A 15,156-nucleotide genomic window follows, 5' to 3' on the forward strand; every position below is an offset into this window, starting at 1 on the left:
AAGCCAGAATAGCAAGAGGGATCGCTGCTTTCGCTGCGCAGCTGTTCTGGCTTCTGGGATTAAGAATATTTTTTTTCTTGTTTTCATCCTCCAAAAACTAGGTGCGTCTTGTGGTCTGGTGTGTCTTATAGAGCAAAAAAATACGGTAGTTATTTAGTCTGCTGCCTCTTGCTAAGACTCCTGTTCAAGCTACTGAATCCAAGCATGGCTTTTGACCTACTCCTTGAATGGGTAGGGTGGATTAAAATATGCCAATTCTTTTAAATGGATTTTCTTTTGTTGTGGCAATAATTACTACTGTACTTTTGCATAGAGCAGGGGCAAGGAAGCTTTTTCTACCCGAATGCCACATTCCCTTCTGGACAAGCTTCTGAGGGCCACATGCCAGTGGTGGGTGTAGCAACAAACTTCATTTTTCCTTTGTTGGTTTCTACACACTTCCCTCTCTACCCTCCGCACAGACAAAGAAGAGGCATCAGAATTCAAGAGCACATTGCAGCTAGGCAAAAATACTTGGAGTGTGAAACGTGGCCTGTGGAGAGGGGTGTGGCTTGGGGAGGGTTCCAAGAGCCAGCTAAAAAGGCATGGAGAGCCACGTTTGGCCCCCAGGTTTGAAATTTCCCAGTAATGGTATAGCACTTTCAAGGGTCCAAAAGTGATTGGTGTTGCAGTTCTGACAGTGACCTTGGAAGGAGGAGGATGGCGAAACTTGTGGCCCTCCCAGATGTTGCTGGAATACAACTCCCATCATCACTGGCCATTCTGGCTGGGACCAGTGGCCGTCGCTGGGTCCAACAACATCTGGAGGGCACCAGTTTGGGGAAGAGCAAAGTATATGTTGCCAGCACTGGGGTGGGGGGCAATTCTTTGTGTGATCTGGATGAATCTCCAATCTAAGCAGTGCTGCTCCACAGAGGCAACACATGGGCATGCGATGGGTAAGCTCTCCTGAAAGTTAAGGTAGTTCTTGCTAGTTGCTACCTCTCTGCATGGGGAGGGAACTTTCACAGTCTGTGTATCAGGCATGACTGGAGAGAACAATGGGCTTCCTCAGCCTCTGGTGACTCCACTTCCCTGTGTGAGTATCTGCTGTGCCCTGGCTTCCTGGTGGGGAGTGGCAATGTGCAAAGGTGCAATGGGCAATCTTCTTTGAGGCCAGATATGCCTTGTGTTTAGGCAATGACTGAATTACCCATTTGGGAAGGAGGCAAGATTCAGCATGGGGAATGATGCAGAGTAGCGACAGAGATCTTCCTATCAAATCCAGCACCCTATTCTCTCAACCGACTAGCCAGATGTGTGAATCCCACATCACATAAGTGCAGATGCCCTCGTCTGCTGGCCTCTCTGACTGTGTGTGTTTTTCCAGTCAGGAATAAATCACATGATGTGTGTCATGCTTTGAAAGTGGGGGCGCTGGTTTCTTCCTAGCTCTGCCACTGTCTCATCTGTCTCTCCCTCTTCGTGTTTTTTTGTCCCCCAGGTTCTGCACCCAAATCGGGCAACACCTCTGTCTTCAAATGCCCCACAGAGTTCCCTCTCATCCTATGGCACCCTTACGCCCGGCACTACTACTTCTGCGTGATGACTGGGAAGGAGCATGAGAAGTGGCGAGCCGTTTTCCAGGACTGTGTGCGCCACTGCAACAATGGTAAGTCAGTCAGAGACTGCCGGTTTAGCCTCTCGGTGCACAGCAGAGGCTGCATTCACACAACAGCCTATTCCATTTCCTCCATGGTTTCACTTGACATTGTATGTTTGATCCTGCATATGATGTAAATGCTGCTTCCAGAACTAATGAAATATGGGCATAGAAAAGATTCCAGCAAGCGTTTAAAGGTTAAAACAGAAGGTGCTTGCTGAATCTCTTTACGCATATTCCCTGCGGATTATTTGTTTGGTTAACAACATTTGTATGACATTTGACTGTAGTAAAATCTCTAAGCAGTTTACAAGAAATATAAATACAGATTTAATAATAAATAATAAAAACAAAACACCATTAACAATTATTAAAATTAACAGTAAAAGAGATTCAAACACATTAGCATTTCTGTGTCTGGATTGGCTTCCCTGAAGAAGAAGAAACGTTTTAAGTGGTCTCCAAGCAGAGTACAGTCATACCTCGAGTTGAATACGCTTCAAGTTGAGCGCATTCAAGTTTCGCTCCTAGGCAACCCGGAAGTAACGGAGCGCGTTACTTCCGGGTTTCACCACTTGTGCAAGCGCAGACGCTCAAAATGACGTCACGCATATGCGCAGAAGCGGCAAAAAGCAACGCGTGCGTGCACAGACGTCCCGTCTCTAGTTACGTTTACTTCTAGATGCGAACGGGGCTCCGGAACGGATCCCATTCGTATCTAGAGGTACCACTGAACAGTGAAGGTGCCTGCCTAATGTAAATAGGCAGGGAGTTCCAAAGTGTAAGGGGCCACAAGTATTAATGTGGCACCTGTAATAGTTCCATGGACTGAAGCAGTCAAGTGGGCTCATATGGGGCAAGTAAACTTGTCTCAAGCCATTAAGTGCTTTGAATACCAATAGGAACACCTTGAACTTGGCCTGGTAACAGATTGGCACCCAGTGCAGATATCCTTTTCCATCACTCTGAACATAGTAGGACTTCGTCAACTGCAGCATGACTGACTAATTAATGGGCATGTATCTTCCACTTAGGGATGTGGGTTGCACTGTGGGTTAAACCACAGAGCCTAGGACTTGCTGATCAGAAGGTCGGCGGTTCGAATCCCCGCGACAGGGTGAACTCCCGTTGCTCGGTCCCTGCTCCTGCCAACCTAGCAGTTCGAAAGCATGTCAAAGTGCAAGTAGATAAACCCCCTGCAATGCAGGAATCTCAGCTAAAGCATCCATGACAGATGACCATCCAGCCTCCGCTTCAAAACCTCTAAGGAAGGAGAGTCCACAACCTCCTGAGGGAGTCTGTTTCACTGCTGAACAGCTCTTACTGTCGGAAAGTTTTTCCAAATGTTTAGTCGGAATCTCCTTTCTTGCAACTTGAAGCCATTGGTTTGAGTCCTACCCTCAAAAGCAGGAGAAAACAAGCTTGCTCCCTCCTCCATGTGACAGCCCTTGAGATATTTGCAGATGGCTGTCATATATCCTCTAGTCTTCTCTTTTGCAGGCTAAACATACCCAACTCCCTCAACCATTCCTCATAAGACTTGGTGTGCAGACCCTTGATCATATTGACTGCCTTCCTCTGCTCACGTTCCAGCTTGTCAACATCCTTCTTAAATTGTGGTGCCCATAATTGGACACACTATGCCAGGTGTAGTTTGACAGAGGCAGAATAGAGTGGGACTATTACTTCTCACAACACTTCTGTTCATGCAGCCTAGAATTACACCAGCTTTTTTTTTTTGCTTCTTCATCACACTGCTGACTCATGATAAGTCATGATAAGTGAGTGAGAATTTGATCCCTGGTCTCCCAGGCACTGGTCCGACACTCTAAGCACTATGCCACACATAAAACGGGATGTGTGGGGGCGGTTAATTAAAAATCCATCATTAATGCATTAGTGTTCCATCAATTAAATATTGCAGAATGCATCTGCAAACCATTGCGCCCCGCCACATTTGCAGGAACTATAAGACAGGAGTACGGGGTGAGCTCCCGTTACTCGGTTCCTGCTCCTGCCAACCTAGCAGTTCGAAAGCACATCAAAATGCAAGTAGGTAAATAGGTACCGCTGCAGCGGGAAGGTTAACGGAATTTCCATGTGCTGCTCTGCTTTGCCAGAAGCGGCTTAGTCATGCTGGCCACATGACCCGGAAGCTGTACGCCGGCTCCCTCGGCCAATAAAGCCTGATGAGTGCCGCAACCCCAGAGTCGGCCATGACTGGACCTAATGGTCAGGGGTCCCTTTACCTATCTTCTCACTTAACCTCCTCTAGGAAAGGAGAGCGCTCCACCTTCAGAGGTTTAACTGCTAAACTGCCTTATTACTTCTACGAAGTTGCTCTTGACATATTCAGTCAAGATCTTCTTTCTTGCGGTATCAACTGTTTTATTCTAGCAGAGGCAAGAAGGAACAAGTATGGAAGAGCATTGTGGGAAAGCGTGTGTGTGTGTGTGTGTGTGAATGCCTTATGGACTGAGGCCAATGGCCCATCTAGTCCAGCATCCTGTTCTCCCAGGGGCCAACCAGATGCCCCAGTAGGAAGCCTGAAAGCAGGATCTGTGTGGAACAATGCTCTCCTCACTCAGGATCCCCAGCAAAGGAAAGGTTTCTCCAACATAGGAGGCAGAGCATAGCCATCATGGCCAGTAGTCATGGATAGCCTTATCCTCCACAAATTTGTCTAATTCTCTTTTAAAGGCATTCAAGATGTTGGCCATTACCACCTCAGGCAGGAGCAAATTCCATAGCGGAACTATGTGCTGTGTGAATATATATATTCACAACATGTTTATATTTTAAATAAACCTGTCTTATTTCTTCCTCCCCTCTCTCACATAAGTGTCCCTGTCCAGTTTTTTTTCCCTTTCCCCCAAATACAATTCAAAATTCATATAAACAGAGGTAATAATAATAATAATAATAATAATAATAATAATAATAATAATTGTTAAGTTGTGGGTTGACATAGCAGACGACACAGCGTTTTCTCCAAGTAGCTCTTTATTTCGTAAGCTGGAATAGAACTGACTGCAAACAGCTCAGCCGGCCTGCTTTTATAGGCAGCCGGCTGTCAACATTGTAGCAACAACAGCCCAGAGTTCCCACCTAAAATAACTGACGTGGACCTGAGTGAAAACTATCTACAGACCTGAGTGAAAACTATATACAGTATCCCCCTGCTGGCCCAGGGTGAAACTTCACTACATAACAATAATAATACAACTTTCAAAGAAAAACAGTGTGGGGAAATATCCAAATGCCTGCAGGTAAGTGCTGCAGAGGTTAAAACAGTGGTTTTCTAACAGAGTTTCCCAGGAAACAAAACGTTTGGGTGCATTGTAGAATGGCAAGTGCCTTGAGTTTCGTGAGATCTGGTGCTTCTGGGGTTTGAACCTGGGACCTTCTGTATACAAAGCAGATGCTGTACCATTCAGCTATGGCCCTTGCTGCAAGCTTCATGAAGGACTGGCATGGCTACAAAGAGGCCGTGTAAATTTCAGTCTCTGCTTCTCATCAGCTTTGAGTCACCCTCTGCCAACCGTGACAAAGTTTGTCTGATGAACTTAAATTTTTTGATGGGAACTGTTTTGGATGTTGTGAGTATAGGAATCTGACCAGGCACAGGGAGTGAGCAACTGGTAGAGCAACATGATGTGTCTTTTCCACAGCTGGGTCTCAAGTTGCAGTTTGTTGAGCTCCACAGCTTGAGCCAAAGAGATGATTTGGAAGAGAGCAGAGCGGTGCCCACACTTACCAAGTGGGAACACCTCTCTTGTAATCCGGCCTCAGAATTATTTGTTTACCTGGGGGGATGAATTTGTTAATAGTAGCAGTGTTGCAGTTTTGTTTATTTATTTTATTTAACAACATATATGCAGTCATGGGAAAAAGAAAGTGCACCCTCTTTGAATTCTGTGGTTTTACATATCAGGACAGAAAGTGCACATAAAAAGAAAGTGCACCCTCTTTGAATTCTGTGGTTTTACATATCAGGACATCTGTTCCCTAGCAGGTCTTAAAATCAGGAAAACACAACCTCAGATGAACAACAACACATGACATATTACACCGTGTCATGATTTATTAAACAGAAATAAAGCCAAGATGGAGAAAACATGTGCGAAAAACTAAGTATACTTTACTGCTTCCATACGAATTAAGAGGCTAAGTAGCAGACAAGGACTGCTAATAAAATGCCCCTGCTTAATTGATCATCAGCAAGTGTGCCCACTTCTATAAAAGCAAAGATGATACAATGCTCTTAGGGAAGCAACTGCTGCTGCTAATGAAACTGGGAAGAGTTCTAAGGCCATCTTCAACCAGTTTTAAGTCCATCATTCTACAATGAGAAAGATTATTCAAAATTGGAAAATGTTAAAGACAGTTACCAATCTTTACAGGAGTGGACGTCACAGCAAATTCACCTCAAGGTCAGACCCTGCAATGCTCAGAGAAATTGCAAAAAACCCAAGAGTTACATCTCAGGCTCTATAGGTCTCAGTTAGCATGTTAAATGTTAAAGTTCATGACAGTGCAATTAGAAAAAGACAGAACAAGTATGGTTTGTTTGGAAGGGTTTCCAGGAGAAAGCCTCGTCTCTCTAAAAATAATATGGCAGCATGGCTTTGGTTTGCAAAGTTGCATCTGAGCAAACCACAAGACTTCTGGAACAATGTCCTTTGGACAGAAGAGACCAAAGTGGAGATGTTTGGCTATATTGCACAGCACCATGTTTAGCAAAAACCAAACACAGCATATCAGCTCAAGCACCTCATACCAACTGTCAAGCACGGTGGAGGGGTGATTATTTGGGCTTGTTTTGCAGCCACAGGACCTGGGAACCTTGCAGTCATTGACTCTACCATAAACTCCTCAATATACCAAAGTATCCTGCAGTTAAATGTGTGGCCATCTGCCCAGCAGCTGAAGCTTGGCTGAAATCAGGTCATGCAACAGGATAAGGATCCCAAGCACACCAGCAAATCTACAACAGAAGTTTATACATTTTGTTGTTGTTGTTGTTTAGTCATTTAGTCGTGTCTGACTCTTCATGACCCCATGGACCAGAGCACGCCAGGCACTTTGGTCTTCCACTGCCTCCCGCAGTTTGGTCAAACTCATGCTGGTAGCTTCGAGAACACTGTCCAACCATCTCGTCCTCTGTCATCCCCTTCTCCTTGTGCCCTCCATCTTTCCCAACATCAGGGTCTTTTCCAGGGAATCTTCTCTTCTCATGAGGTGGCCAAAGTACTGGAGCCTCAGCTTCATGATCTGTCCTTCCAGTGAGCACTCAGGGCTGATTTCTTTAAGAATGGGTAGATTTGATCTTCTTGGAGTCCATGGGACTCTCAAGAGTCTCCTCCAGCACCGTAATTCAAAAGCATCTATTCTTTGGCGATCAGCCTTCTTTATGGTCCAGCTCTCACTTCCATACATCACTACTGGGAAAACCATAGCTTTTACTATACGGACCTTTGTTGGCAAGGTGATGTCTCTGCTTTTTAAGATGCCATGTGGCCATGATCTTTGTTTTTTTGATGTTGAGCTTCAGACCATATTTTGCGCTCTCCTCTTTCACCCTCATTAAAAGGTTCTTTAATTCCTCCTCACTTTCTGCCATCAAGGTTATGTCATCTGCATATCTGAGGTTGTTGATATTTCTTCCAGCAATTTTAGAGAGAGCTTTCTCTTTTGATTGAATCAAGTCTTTTTCTAAGCTACAGTAGATAGTTCTGTAGTGAGAAAAAAGGAGAAAAGAACAGAATCAAAGCGTTGCAATGGCCCAGTCAAAATCCAGACATCAACCCAATTGAAATGCTGCGTGGGACCTTAAGAGAGCTGTGCATAAATAAATGCCAGAAAACCTCAATGAACTGAAGCAACGTTGTAAAGAAGAATGGGCCAAAATTCCTCCACAACAATGTGAGAGATGGATACAGAAAACAATTACTTCATGTTATTGCTGCTAAAGGTGGTTCTACAGGCTATTGAATCATAAGGTGTACTTAGTTTTTCACACATGGCTTTTCCATTTCGGCTTTATTTCTGTTAAATAAATAATGACACAGTGTAATATGTCATGTGTTGTTCATCTGAGGTTGTATTTACCTGATTTTAAGACCTGCTAAGGAATAGATAGTTGTTATTATGTCTTCATATGTAAAACCACTGTATTCAAAGAGGGTGCACTTTCTTTTTCCTGTGACTGTATGTTGCTGGATTATAAGAAAACGTCTAAGTGGTTTACAAAAAATATAAAAACAAAACATCCTTAGATTTAAAAAAAAGACTAGTAAAAGTAAGATATTTTAAAAGATGCAAGAGATCACTAAAATCAACAGTAGCTGAAAAGAGATGAAATACAAGCAACTTCTGCATGTCTGGAGAGCCTTGCCTAAACAAAGATATTTTTAGCAAGCACCAAAAGGAATATAGCAAAGGCTTAATATCAATAGGCAGGGAGTGTAGGTGCTGTAAGATTGATTTATTTGGAGTGTGCAGTAAGTATTATGCAGCACCTATGACAGTGCTAGTTCTGCAGATTGAAGCAGCCAAGTGGTAAGGCGATTCTGCAAGTAAACCAATCCCAAGGTGTTAAAGACATTAGTAATAGTAGCATCTTGAACTTAGTCCAACAGCAGATAGGCAACCACTGCAGCTCTCTGAGCAGATGTGTTATGTGCAGACAGGGCCTCACTCCTGTCAGCATTCGTGTTGCAGCGTTCTGTACTAACTGCACCCTCCAGGTCAAGCTCAAGGGAAGCCCCACATAGAGTGCATTGCAACAATCCAAGCTTGAAGTCACCATTGCTGGAACTACTATGACCAAGGTGGTTGGTGTTATTTGTCAGTAGGGCTGGCAGTGTGTGCTCCTGATGGACACCGAATGAAGCAGGCATGATTCTAGAGCAGATGTTGTTAGGCTCCAGTTCCCATTCAGCCCCGGCCAAAATGGCCTGTGCCCAGGGATTATGGGAGTTGCAGTCAAAAACCTCTGAAGTGCAGGTTAGCACTTGTTGTTGTTGTTGCTTAGTCGTTTAGTCGTGTCCGACTCTTCGTGACCCCATGGACCAGAGCACGCCAGGCACTCCTGTCTTCCACTGCCTCCTGCAGTTTGGTCAAACTCATGCTGGTAGCTTCGAGAACACTGTCCAACCATCTCGTCCTCTGCCATCCCCTTCTCCTTGTTCCCTCCATCTTTCCCAACATCAGGGTCTTTTCCAGGGAGTCTTCTCTTCTCATGAGGTGGCCAAAGTATTGGAGCCTCAGCTTCACGATCTGTCCTTCCAGTGAGCACTCAGGGCTGATTTCCTTAAAAATAGTTAGCAGGTTAGCACAGGCTGGTGTAAAGACAAGCCAGTGCAGAGATTTCACTGGCTGGGCATTTAAGTTACTGAATGGAATAACAGCCTACCCACAGGGCTGGCCCAATACATTTTGGCACCTGAGGTAGATCTCTAAATAGTGTCCCACTCCCCGGCAGGGGGAAAGGGGGGGTGGAAGATCTGCATCAGGAACAAGGGGAGAAGAAAGATCGACATCAGGATCTGCTGCCCCTGTGGATCCTGTTGCTTGAGGTGGTTGCCTCACCGTTCTTCATGGGTGGGCCAGCCCTGCCTGCCCATGTCCATCAAAGCCATTTCCACTGATGTCCATTTTCTGTTTAAGGGATTCTCAACACAAATATTCCTACATCTTCCCGATGTTGTTGTACTACAACTCCCATCATCCATGACCATGGCTGAATTGGCTGGGGCTGACAGGAGTTGTAGTCTGACCCACCTCTGGATCAAATCACATGGGCAGCCTTTGCTGGCCTGGTACCCTCCAGATGGTTTGGAATACAACTCCTATGAGACTTAGGACACAGTTTACCTTTTACTCTCCTTTAGTGCCAACCTTGAAGGAGGGGGAGAGGAGGGATACTTGTGCAATAAATTAGTATTATTTATATGGTGTTTGTGTGCGCTTGGACTAGAATATAATTTTTTAAAAAATATGGAACTGCAGATCTGTTGGATAGCTTTTCTCTGAGGCAAGCCTCACACCCACCTTCCTTTGAATGGGCATGCAAATATTGATTGATTGATTCTGAGAATCTGCAGGAGCTGTGGGCCTTTTTTCTCACCTGGGGACAAATTAATGCCTTCCCCAAGCTCCAATTAAGGTGAGCTCTTCCCAGCACCTGCTAGAGCCTAAACCGCTGTTAGCTATGCTCGCCCCCCCCCCCGCCCTTTTACTGCTTCCTACTGCAAAGTTGTGCAAACTTTCTGTCCATAGTGGGCCCTTGGCATGCTTTGGCAGGTTTTGGCAGGGTCAAACATCACCGCCACCCTCCTTTCCCTCCTCCTCCTGCACCGCTCTGTGGGCTTGCAGCCCTGCCCTGTGCAGGGTGAGGCTTTGCTGGCAGAGGGTGGCATTTTCGATGCGGTGATCCCCGCCCATCCTGTCATCTCCTTTTCTCTCTTGGCAGGTTTCCCGCTGCCTGGCCTACGTGGAATGCGTTGTGCGGGTGGGAGAGCATTAGAATGCCAGGCTAGAAAGCCATCCATCACCCCTCCTCACCCCCTTGGGGAGGACTTCCCTCTGAAATTCCTTTTCCCACCCTGAACTGGGCAGATCCTTTCACGGTGCTTACAATAAACCACCCTGTCCCTTCCCCTCCTTCCCTTTCCTCCCTGCTTTCTTTCAAGCTGCAACGTTTTGAGAGTTCACTCCCAGTACGTGTGCTGTTTTGTTATTTTAAGTTTATGTCCTTTGCAGTCACGTTTTAATTTATTGCTGGGCTCAGATGGCTCAGCGCCACCTCCTTAAATGAAGGAGTCGTCGTTAGGCTGCATGTTGTGCAACTGACCCATGGGACAAGGTCATGTGTGCAAGAGAGATTGCAAGGTTGGCTTTCTGTGCTTTTATTTATTTATTCCTCTTTATTAAAACCTACCACACACACACCTGGCCTTGTCCTGGCCTTTCCATCTAGCCCTCAGAAATTGCCCCACACTCCCCTCTCCCTTCACCAGGTCTGTTTTGCACCTTCCTAATGAGTTTTTGCCTGGCTGGAATGTGCCCTTGAACTCTGATCATGCCTCTAGCATGCCTGGACAGAGGGGGTGTGCATAGCCTGCAGCTCAAAGTTAAAATCTGCGTTCGTAATGTCTTTGGTCCCGCCACTCAGAAAGTTGCCTAGTAGGAAATGTTCTGCACCCCAGCATCACATGGGGATTGACCCACATGGACTGTGCCACCTCAACAGGCACGTGGGGTGGTGCTTATTGGAGCCCTCTGCGAACTTTCTGTGCTCCAGAGGTTCGACTTCAAAATCTGGGTCTGGGGCTGATGTGAGCTGGAGCCTAACAACATCTGCTCTAAAATCAGGCCTGCTTCATGTTGTGAGCTTCAGGAGCATATACTGCCAGCCCTACTGTGCAGTAACAACAACCTTAACTATAGTTGTTCAGGCAATGGTGACTTCAAAATCTCCTTGTCTTGCTGGAGGGCAAGAACAAAATCATCCCTAGGCAGGACTGCAGTGGGGTGGCACTGAATCATCTCACCTTCCAGAATCTTTCAAGGGAGATGCTGGGCAGCCAGCCGTATACATGTTCTCTCTCTGTGTGTGTGTGTGTGTGTGTGTGTGTGTGTTCTGCCACATGCCTGGGAAATGTTCATGCTGGCTTTCGGAACCCATCCATGATCAGCAGCCCTGCACCCCCTTACGCCAAAATGGAGCCAGAGAAATGTCCTGAGGTTCATTCTTTCCTCCACCCATCCTCCTCCTGCCTCCATCCATGGCTGCATTTATTTCCCAAGCCTATCTGAAGGGGAACGGCTGCAGCCCAGTGGCAGACCATCTGTGTTGAATGCAAAAGGCCCCAGTTTCAGTCCCCAGTGGCATCTCCAAGTGGCACTGGGAGTGACCCCTTTCTGAAAGCCCTAGAGAGCAGCTGCCAGTTGGTGTAGACAGTACTGAGCAAGATGGACCAGTGCTCTGACTCAGCATAAGGCAGACCCCTGTGTTCCTGTTTCTGTCTGAATTGTGAGGACTAGAACCTTAGTTTATGGTTAGGAGGAAGACTGTAGCTCAATGGCTGGGCATATGTTTGCACACAGACGATCCCAGGTTCAGTTTCCCAACATCTCCAGGAAGGACTGGGAACGTCCCGTTCCTGGAAGCCTTGGAGAGTCATAGCCAGTCATTATAGACTGAGCTAGATGGACCAATGATATGGCGAATATATGGCAGGTTCCTATTTTCCTAAGGAGATGGTGGTTCTGGATCTAGAGATGCAGGGTGGTGGTGGTAGAGGAAGTGAAGCCTTTCCATAGGATCTCACGCATGTGCGCACGCACAGAACCTGGCTGCAGCATCTGGTGTCTCTGAATCCTACTGGGTAGGAAATAGTATTTGTAAAGGGGGCAGGAGAGAGTCATGGCCACATTCTGCATAGCTCCTTGCCTTCCCTGAGGACGGACAAAATATGTGATGTGCCAGGCATCCGGTATTCTTCTTCCACCAGTGTTGAAGCAGCCCCTTTTGTTGTTGTTCTTAATCCAGCATCCCTGTTGTTTCCTTCTCTCCCAGAGCCTTGCAAAGAAACCAAAGACAAGGCAGAGTTAACACTACCCTTTTTCAAAGGAGAGAGAGAGCTCTCTGCCTGCTTCCCTTTCCTCTGTCCCTCTACGGTTTGTCCCTGCCAACTCCAGACTCGGTCATTAAAAGAATGCCAGCTTTTTCTTTTTTCCCTTTTACACCTCTTCTTTCCTTCTCCCATTTCAGAGCAGAGTGTGTGCCCGGGCTATAATTCTTGTTGCTGAAACCTTAGTCCAGACCTTGCCAGATCTAGCCACCTCTTGGCTTAACTCTTCTCATTCCACCCATATTTGAAAGCTGTCTACTCCGAAAGGTTTGGGTGGGAAGACTGTGGAGAAGTACTCCCACCCTTCCAGCCTCCCCCTTCCCCACCAATGAATCACACACAGAGGAATCTTGGGCTGCTGTGATCCGCCCCTTTCTCCAACCCCCTTACGGGGGTGTTGCTTGTGTTAAAAGATTTTCAGAAATCATGTGCTGACTGTGATTCATCCCGTCACATTATTTTTAGTCACTTTCTCTTCCCTCTCCTTCCCCCTGCCCCATGCCAAAATGTGGCAATTTCCCTTTTGAAGACCTTCCTCCGTCTTCGGCTTTCCAGACAGGATTCCTCTTTTGTGGATGTTACGTCAATTTCCAGAGCGCTGTGATTGTAACTCTGACACTGGCACCGGCACAGCCCAGCCTTGCTTGTTTAACTCTTCCTTCTTTTTAACCCTTCTCCCTCTCCCTCAGCTGGTTGGGCTTGTTAGGAAATGTAGGAAGCTGCCTTCTACAGAACTAGGCCATTGGTCCATCGAGGTTATCATTGACCAGCAGTGACTCTTTAGGGTTCCAGACAGGGCTCTCTCCCAACCCTGCTTGGAGACAGCAAGGGTTGAACCTGGGACCCTCTCTTTACATGCCTATGATCTGATCACCACAGCACTCTCCCCTCTTGTGATTCCTAGCAGCTGGATTTCAGGGGGTCCAGTTTGCAAGGCTGTGTTATTGTTTTGTTTTATGGAAGATTTGTCTGTATGGCATTGGGGCAGAGGGCTCCGTTTTCTCTTTCTGTCCTGTCTAGGAGACTGGGATAGCCTCTCCTACTGGATAGGATCATTTTGATTGACCCTGATTGCTGTAGGTTGCAGTTTTTCAACCTTGTTTCCCCAGATGTGTCAGACTGCAGCTACCATAATCCCTGAGCGTTGAGCTAGGGATGTTGGGAGTTGTAATCCAACTCCATCACAGAATTGTAGAATTGGAAAGGGTCCATGAGGGCCATCTAGTCCAACCCACTGCAACAGAGGAATCTCTACTAAAGCACCTGTGACAGATGGCCATCCAACCTCTGCTCATATATTGGAAGGACTGGGGCAACCCAGTTAGATAGGTGGGGTACAAATTATAAAATTGCTGTTATTGGTTCAAAAAAGCCACTTCCGCCCTTCAAGGAGATGGAGTTGCAGGCTTCATGGCCCCACCACACGCGCGGCGGCTGGAGTCCAGCCCCGCTGATTGGGGGGATTCCCGGCCACGTCATCCCCTGGCCAGCCAATTGGCTGGCTCTGGGGGCGTGGCCTGCCCTACTTAAGGCCAGGGATCTCCCTCTTTTTCCCACCTGCCAGCTGTTCCTGCTTAACCCTTCCTGGACTTCAAGCAGACAGACTGAATTCGGATATAGTCGGTTAGGACCAATGCCTAAGCCAATACCCCTCATCACCTGTAACCAATAAAGTTGTGGCCTTATTTAGCCCATTAACATTGATAATTGTGTCATGTGTCTTTATTTCCACTGGGGGGGGACTCGCCATGCAAAACCAAGGAAGGGGAGTCTTCCACCTCTCGTAGGAATCTCTTTCACTGTCAAACAGCTCTTAGTGCGAGAAAGTTCTTCCAGATGTTTCGTTGTTACTTGAAGCTGTTGGTTCATGTACTAACCTCCAGAGCAGGAGAAAACAAGCTTGCTCCATCTTCCATGGGACAGTTCCATCAATTGTTGCTCATAAGGCTTGGTTTCCAGACCCATGATTTATCTTGGTTTTCCTCCTCTGCACACATTCCAGCTTGTCAGTGTCCTTAAACTGTGGTGATCAGAACTGGACACAATATTCTAGGTGTGGTACTATTACTTCCCTTGAGGACAATGGGACTTGTAATCAAATGGCATCTGGCAGGGGATGATGGGAGTTGTAATCCAACAACATCTGGGAACCCATGGTTGAAGAACACTGCTCACTGCTCTAAGAGACACAGAGTTGACGTCCCCCCCCCCTCTAAAAAATAAAAGCAGCTTCCCCTTTTCTCTTCCAGGTATTTCTGAGGACAACAAGGTAGAGGCTCCTGCATTCACTGATGCCGTCCGCATGTACCGCCAGTCTAAGGACCAGTATGGCACATGGGACATGCTTTGTGGCAATGAAGCACAGGTGAGTCTTTGAGGGAGCAGCCCAGGAAATTAATTCCTAGGTATGCTTGACAACCTGAGGTCATAAGAACATCGGAAGCAGTCTTGTACTGAGTCAGAACAGTGGTCCTTCTTGCTCAGTATTGTCTACTTTGACTGGCAGATGCTCTCCAGGATTTCAGAAGGGAGTCTCTCCCAGCCCCACCTGGAGATTCACTGCCAGTCAGTGCAGACAGTACTGGGCTAAATGAACCAACAATCTGGCCCAGTTTAAGCCAGCTTCCTTTGTTTCTACTTCCCAGTGTGTGACCAGTGCTGTCACCTGCTTTGGCACTGGTTTTGCCATCACTAAGGCACCAGGCAAAGGTATTTCTTTTGTACCTACAGGAGTTCAGGTAGCACCAATGACTGGATGTTTTTAACCCAACTATGTTTTATGGATCAGTCTTATTATATCTTAGTCTCATTGTGAATTGTTTCAGGGCTTTTCATTGTGGGAAGCAATTCAATAAATCAAACCAAACTTTCCTT

General features: G+C 46.5%; 2 protein-coding genes across 4 annotated transcripts in view; one reads left to right on the plus strand and one right to left on the minus strand.

The window, feature by feature from the left end:
• The window catches only part of SLC31A2 (solute carrier family 31 member 2), an 833,895-nt gene that overhangs the window by 788,778 nt on the left and 29,961 nt on the right, over positions 1 to 15,156 (minus strand). The gene's annotated exons all lie outside the window — the stretch shown is intronic.
• The window catches only part of NIBAN2 (niban apoptosis regulator 2), a 98,524-nt gene that overhangs the window by 70,137 nt on the left and 13,231 nt on the right, over positions 1 to 15,156 (plus strand). The window contains exons 5-6 of the mRNA XM_081847572.1: positions 1,484 to 1,651; positions 14,532 to 14,647. Of these exons, the coding sequence (XP_081703698.1) occupies positions 1,484 to 1,651; positions 14,532 to 14,647 (284 nt within the window). The remainder of the gene's footprint in view (positions 1 to 1,483; positions 1,652 to 14,531; positions 14,648 to 15,156) is intronic.

The sequence above is a fragment of the Podarcis erhardii genome, assembly GCF_964252035.2.
Source record: "Podarcis erhardii genome assembly, chromosome: Z".
Classification (NCBI taxonomy): Eukaryota; Metazoa; Chordata; class Lepidosauria; order Squamata; family Lacertidae; genus Podarcis; species Podarcis erhardii.